The sequence below is a fragment of the Chinchilla lanigera genome, unplaced genomic scaffold (assembly GCF_000276665.1).
Source record: "Chinchilla lanigera isolate Chin_1 unplaced genomic scaffold, ChiLan1.0 scaffold00003, whole genome shotgun sequence".
In the NCBI taxonomy this organism is placed as follows: domain Eukaryota; kingdom Metazoa; phylum Chordata; class Mammalia; order Rodentia; family Chinchillidae; genus Chinchilla; species Chinchilla lanigera.
The window spans coordinates 10,527,847-10,535,634 of NW_004955404.1; the positions used below are offsets into that span (position 1 = coordinate 10,527,847).

The window sequence follows — 7,788 nt, forward strand, 5'->3', positions numbered from 1 at the left end:
TATATAATCATTAAACTGTAACAGAAGTAACAGAATATAGGTTTTGTTATATTATGCCCCCATAAAAGGGACATTATCAGCAAATAAGTGATTTTTCATTTACTGAGAGGGACTAAGGAAAACCTAAAATAAATGAAGAGATATCCAGTTCACGGATTAGGAAATTCAATTCTGTTAAAATGTCCTTTCTCCCCAGAATAACCTTAAATTAAATCAACCTGAATCGACATCCCATGTGTTGATAGGTAAGGTCTAAAATTTACACAGAAAGTGAAAGAACCCCAAAAGAGCCAAAACTATCTAGGAAAAAAAGCAATGAATTTAGACCACTTACAGTGTCAGATTTCTGTTTGGTTAAAAAACCAAAATAATTAAGGCAATAACCAAATCTTACTTAAATTATAATACTGGCTGCTACAAAATAATGATGTGGAAAATTGGATATCTAAACAGAAAAACTTTTTCTCTGATCCGACCTGATACCAAACAAAATTTTCACTCAAGAAGAGTAACGAACCTACATATCATACCTAAAACAACAAAGCTCTTAACCTGTATATACAAAGTGTACTTAAGCTGGACTCCAATAAAACTCTGTTTTAACACAAGTACTCATCAGGAAAATCCAAGTGTAACAGGTTGTCACATGCTCACCAAAATGGTTGTGCATTTTAAAAAACTGAGAATACCAAGTATTGAAAAGGAGAGCTGCAATGGAAACTCTCATATATTGCTGCTGAGAGGGTTAGTATAACCACAGTCTCTGGTAAAATTAAACATCTTACCATGTAATCCAACTGTATCTCTCCTTAGTATATTAAAAAGGTTTATTCTTAATATCAAAATAATTGAAAGAACTGAATGACGCACACAATAAAATGGACAAATTAAAGGTTACTCAAACAACAGGACAACACAGTACTATTTTTTAAAAGCAAATTACACAGAGCCTCATGGCAGAACTTCAACGATATAATGTACAAAAAGGAAAGCACAGCTATATATATATTTTTTAAAATTATACATTGAACAATTCCATTTATGTAGGTTTGTTTTGTGTGTGGTGATGAGGATTGAGTCCAGAACCTTGTGCATGCTAAGCACAAGCTCTACCACTCAGCTGTATTCCCTGGCCCTGTATAGAGATTAAGAATATGCAGCTCAGTGGAGCACTTGCCTTACACACAAAAGTCTAGGCTTGATACCTACAGCACCTAAAAAACAACCAGAAAATACCTATCTATGATGTTAGCTGTCAGAACAGCTGTTATTCACACTAGCCAAGGAGAGAGACTAACTGGCAGGTGTTGTGAAAGAATCTTTGGTTTAATAAAAATGTTTCATATCTAGACTTGGACAGTTGCTGCACATTTACACATGTGTATATAAAACTTTCAGTGAATTTTACACAGTTTGTAGATTTCACTGTATATGCAATATCTCCATGTAGAAAATCTAAAGACAAAAAAAAAAAAAACACCACCTGCTCACCCCAGAAGGAAACATCTTATATTCAGTCTTTCAAAACTATCAATAATTTTTCCCTCTCTGGAAAATTTGAGGATACACAGGAAGATTTTCTACTCATAAATAATATATAAGTAAAACAATCATTAAACTGTAACAAAAGTAACAGAATATAGGGTTTGTTATACTATGCCCCCATAAAAGGGACATTATCAGCAAATAACTGATTTTTCATTTACTCCTCTTGTTCTCTATCCACACTAAATTAGATTTTAAAATATACTTAAAATTCAATGGTTACTAATGTAATATTCATCTTTTATCAGTTCACAGTCATAATCTGTAAAGTTACCACAAAGGTATTTCTGACAAAAAAATAAAAAGAAAATTTCAATAGAGTTTTTTCTTCTATGTTTTTGTTTTGCTGAAATCCACACTCCCATAACCACTTCGTGGTGTTTTTTTGTTTGGTTGGTTGATTTTTTTTGAGACTGCGTCTTGCTATGTATGTAGCTCAGGCTGACCTGGAATCACTATGTAGCCCAGGCTAGCCTCAAACTTGCAGTGATCCTCCTGCCTCAGCCTCCCAAGTGCTGGGATTACAGGCACACCCCACTACACCCAGTTCCCATAACCACTTTAAAAACTAGCTAGATCAATATAAACTGAAGAAATTATTTAGTCATCTCTATATAACAAACTCCCACTGGATCCCCTGTCACAGCAGGGCACACAGATGTGTGGTAAAATGAAATGACAAAGGAGTCCAAATCAGGACTCTTTTGTCTTTTAAAACATGCCCCCAAATGGCCCAATCTCAGAAGAAGACTGAATGATTCTGTAGGCAGAATATATTTAACCTAGTCAGACAACTTGGGACTGTTTCTTTTTCAAGGCTGGTTTTTGTATCATTTCCGTCCCAACCAACATCCTACCACTGTTGGACAAGAAGGATACCAAATTCCAAAAATAGCTGATCATTTTATTTTATACTTACTCAAACTTACCAGAACAATTCAAAATCATTCTGCATGGATGAAAGGATGTTTCCAATGAGAATAAATAAATGACACTGCAAAGTTATAATGGAACCAACACTACCAGAACAAAATGCAACTTCATAGATTTTTCTTTTTTTCCCTTTAGAGTCAAGTGGCTTCTGCAAACTTCCTCAGGCCTAGGGCGTAAACAGCTTCCTCCTTGTCAACCCAGCTGAGTGGACAGAATATGCAGGTGCTGGAAGTTAAGTCCAGTCTCATTTTCTTAGACCAAGGAGGGAGAGGCCTAGGTCCAGGAAGGGATGGAACAGGCTGAACACGTCTGCGTCTCACTGTGTTCCCTCCCGCACTGCTCCTCGCTGGGGAAGGCCCTAACACACCTGTACGAGGTGAGACGCTGACTTGAGGCAGATGGGCCCCTCCATAACTTGGGAGCTTGTCGTGATTAAATCCCTTTTCCTTTCTTCCTCAACATTAATGGGCTCCTTCGATTCGATCAGTGGCAACTGAAGCTGAGGTGTGGACCTAAGTGGCCTATGACAATAACAATTAGAAGCACCTTAAAATGCACCCACCTGAACTTCTATATGACGCGGGTTATCAATAAATTTTTCTATTAGTAGTCTGTCATCGCCAAAACTGGAAGCAGCTTCTTGAGATGAAAACCTAAAACCATCCCTGTGAAGTAAAAAGGAAGAGTAGTCAACACAAACAAAACACAGCCCTCATTATAAAGAAAATGAAGACACTGAAGTATTTATTTCCACTTCAGAACAAAGCAATAAAAAATTCAATGTCTGACAACTAATTCAAGTTTGTTTAAACCTCACCTCTTTCACTTATTCAGCTCTGTGACCTTGGGTGAGTTATTTAACGTCCCTTTTCTTTTCCTTTTAGTTTTCTATAAAGTAACTTTCTATTAGTATGTTCGTGAAACAGAAACATCACACGTGTTTGGGGGAGTTGGCACACATGCACATCACATCTCGACCATTTAACTCCCCTTCCCATCTTCAAAAAGTCTACCTCCTCCCTGCTTCCTACCATCTCTCCTTTATCTTGCTCTTTTAAATTATTCGTATTTTGGGTTATCATACAACAGAAACCACTGGATACTTACCTTCTGTGCTGATTTATTTCACTTAGCATTATGGTCTCAAGACCCATCCATGCATTAGTCTACAAATGACTCAAGTTTACCTTTCTTTATGGATGAGTAGTACTCCACTACATATGTATACATATTTTCTTTATCCATTCATCTGTTAATGGAAATACATGGTACTTCTACAATTTAGCTATTATGAATTATGCTGCTATAAACAAGGGACAAGCATATTAAAATAAACACTGGTACTTATTTCACCAACTGTTCAGTATGAGATTTTAATCCATCATATCGAGCACTTGAAAATAATTCTTTGTGTGGGTGTGGCTGTGGGTATGTTGTACTGGGGAGAGGAACTCAGGAGTGGGGGCTCTATTCCCAAGCTACAACCTCAGGCTCGCTTCATCTACCTATGTATCTACTCTACACGTGTGTGTGTGTGTGTGTGTGTGTGTGCGCGCGCGCGCGCGCGCTACTCAGGAGAGCCTCAAAGTTATGCTTCTCCTACCTCAGCCTCCCAAATAGTTGGGTATACAGGTGTGTACCTCCACATCTGGCTAATTTTATTATATTATTATATTATTATAACCTTAATATAATTTTATTATATTATTATAACCTAATATAATATAAAACCTAATATTATATTTTTATAACCTAATATAATTTTATTATATTATCATATTATTATAACCTTATACCTTAATTATACTAACAAAGAAAATATGAAAATGCATATCCATTTGACCCAGAAGTTAGAAGACACAAACAAAAATATAAAGAGTCAGGGGTGGGAATACAGCTCAGTAGCAGAGCATCTTGCTCAATGATTGACCCCTAGCCACAGTGAGGAAAAATATAAAGGTAAAGAGTCTGGCCAACTACACAAAAGGTGCAGAACTACGGTCAATGTTATTCTGTCATGTGATTGAACATTCAGTGTCATCAAGATTGACTAACTGATATGAAGATTCTTAAGAGCATTTCTTGACATTTTAAGTGCACACCATGAAATGCAACTGTTGCCCACATACACAGTTAATTATAATTTTAGCTTCTCTAAGATTGCTCAAATTAATACTTAAAAAAGAACAATTTTTGAAAATAGAAATATGAGTTTAATTATTGCTATCTATATTTTATTCCTAAATTAACAATAATTAACAACAAATGTTTAATTGTTGCTTTCTATATTTTATTCCTTAAATTAACAACAAATGTTTCAATAAAATGGATTTATTTGGCCAGTCCATTAAAAACTCAAACTTACCTAAAGTGAGAATTATGATATATTTAGAATATAATTCCTTTCACATTTTAAACAGTTTGTCTTCAGAATAAATACTTGTATTCAACATAAAACATTAAAATCAAGTTTTTCTAATCATTTCATTTGTAAACAATCCATCTAGCAACATTAAAAATAATTATCTCATGTGCTCCTTTTTATTCTTTAAACATGTAACACTGGAGATAAATACTGACTAGAAGACAAATTTCAAAATGTGATTTTAAAAAAACTCTAACTTCTGCTGTCTGGAAACACTATAATGCACAAGGAGAAAACAGCACTTTATAGTTTGTCTCTTCTTGTAATAATTGAGAATTTTCATTTTGTTTTTAACCAAGAAAACCAAAAGTAAAAAAATAAAAGTCACCAAAATAAGTACCAACTTTGAAAGGATCACAGACATATTTTGGAACTAAAGAAAAACTGTATTAACATCTTTGGAGCCAGGGGCATAGTTTAGTGATAAAGCACATATTTAGCATGTGCAAGGCCCTGAGTTCAATCTCCAGTGCCAAAAAATACGAACATCTTTTGTGTGTTTAATTTTATATTCATTCAATAAGTAATTACTGATCATCAAGGTACTAGAAATACAGAAACAAAACAGAAAGCGCCCTTACAGTGCCTAAACTCTAGTGAGGATATTCAAATGTGCAGACACAATTAATTCCACTCATACCATACATTCCATGAGAAACTGGATATGAAAAAGAAAGCCAGTGATTATTAAGAAAACATCCAAGTCCACGTTCAACAACCTTCATGGTTCTCTATTACAAAACATTAAACATTCATTTTAAATCTTCCCAGTGGTTTAAAGATTTTAAGATAAGACTCAGATGCCACTTCCTTGAAAAAGCTGAGGGAAAAAGTGTTACTAAGAGGCAGATACCCCTAGGATAAAAAATAAAGTAATTAATGGCTGTTAAATTTTACACTGCATCGAAAATTACTAAAATGTTTGGGATTACACAGAAACTTTTTTCTTCCTCCAGGAGAGAGAAAGGAAGGACTGGATGACTTGTGGCATAATATTAACAATGATTGTTCCCGGTACCGGAGAAAAACCAAAAAAAAAAAAAAAAAAAAAAAAAAAAATTAACAATGATTATAGATGACAAATCAATTAGTGTTCACTGGACTGTTCTCTCAACTTTTCTGTAGCTTTTATTTTTCCAGATGAACAGAGATACAGAGTAACTTGTTAAAATAAAGAGCAATTTTTACTAAAATAAAGAGTGTCATGCTTCTGTTAATCTAGATGAGGTTTCAGAGACAGTTTATTTATCAAGTTGAAGACAGTAATATTTTTAGAAAGAAATTATCCTAATTTTTATTAACTATATAAATGTATTTTGAATTAATCTATCATTTACTTGCTAAGAAAGAGTTAAATTTTATCCCAAAGGTTGCCATCTGAGTAGATACAGTGACTTCTGAAAAATGCTGAGTCTAAATTAAAATTCATACATCAACAACAGCACAAGCCTCATGGCCAAGAAACTATGAAGAGTAATCGCTCCCATAAAGGAATATGTGACTAAGGGCAGCCTGGAGAAACGACTGATAAGAACTCTGGGATCTAAAGAAGAGCAACGAAAAGTAAGTGCTAGGTTTTCAGTGAAGCTGCTGCATAATAAGCATCATGCAAAAGGGAAAAACAAAGAAAAAAATTAAAGGTCATAAAATATCCATCCCATACAAAACCATTAAATTCAGTTCAATATCAAAACCATTCTTTTCTACAAAGAGGCTACACTGTTTCCAAAGATAACCATAACAGTACCTACCATTCCACATGCTGTTTTAAGAACGCAGTCACACTCTCCTGAAGAAATGGGAGTCAAAATCCCCGCCCCTTGATTTTAGACAGAAGTACATGCTCCCTGGAAATCAACAGAAGACAGTGGGAGGGAACCTGTATCATAAAAGTCATACAGCTTCCACCTGTTTTTGAAACAACTGATCTTGGAGCCATAGGTCATTTTGTATGAAGTTCAAAACCACCACTCTACGAGCAAGCTCAAGCCACCCACAGAAAGGTCCACTGGCTCACAGGGGTTACTAATTGGGAAACAGAGATAGTCTCAAACCTGAACTTTGATAAAGGAAGGCCAAATAGGATGCCTTATAAGATCAAAATGAGACTAAGAATGCCTCCTCCACTTCTGCTTGCTGCCGTCCACACACAGCAATGGGTTAGCGCAACTCCAAACATTTCACACGGGTACCCCAATGCTCTCTCAGAAGGTACTGAGCCAGGCTGGGAGAGTTCCAAAGAGAGGATAAGAACTAGAGTATTCTTCAGTTTTAAAGATAAAAGCCCTCATTTTGACCTAAACTTCCCAGCATTTCCCAAGAAACTTCCAAGTAAAGCACAGTTGTATCAAATGTATTTAATTCTCATAAATTCAACACTAAAACCAAAAAAAAGATCACAAAGTAAAATGAAGTGTCTATACTTCATACTCAAACATTGTCATGGTCTATGTCCAACGACTTAGCAAAATCTTGTCCCTACTTTCAGAGTTCCACTCTTTCTTATCCACTCTACCCTAGCACACTGGTGAAAGCCACTATCACTATTTTTCCTGCATAGATGATTACAATAGCCTCCTAAATGCTTTCCGTAACTCCATAGACCACAATCCTGGCCTCCTTCAGTCTATTACGAAGATATTACCAACCCTAGTGACTCTTGAAAAATTTAAGTCACAAAATCTTGACAACTGGCACATCTGAATAACATACACACATAGAAGTTCATAATACTATTTATTAAATGTTTGAAGTTTTTTCTAATTGAAAAAAAAGGGGAAGATGTTTTCAGTTCTTCTGGAAAAATACCCAGAAGAGGAATAGCTGGGTTGAACAAGACCTCTAATCCTAGTTTACTGAGGAATCTCCAAACTGATTTCCACAGT

General features: G+C 35.3%; 1 protein-coding gene across 4 annotated transcripts in view; it reads right to left on the bottom strand.

Annotated features, from left to right (window-relative positions):
- The window catches only part of Pcca (propionyl CoA carboxylase, alpha polypeptide), a 401,509-nt gene that overhangs the window by 210,207 nt on the left and 183,514 nt on the right, over nucleotides 1-7,788 (bottom strand). For all 4 annotated transcript variants that reach the window (XM_005374054.2, XM_013516015.1, XM_005374053.2 and 1 more), the window contains exon 10: nucleotides 3,041-3,143. In XM_005374054.2, coding sequence (XP_005374111.1) covers nucleotides 3,041-3,143 — 103 coding nt within the window. The remainder of the gene's footprint in view (nucleotides 1-3,040; nucleotides 3,144-7,788) is intronic.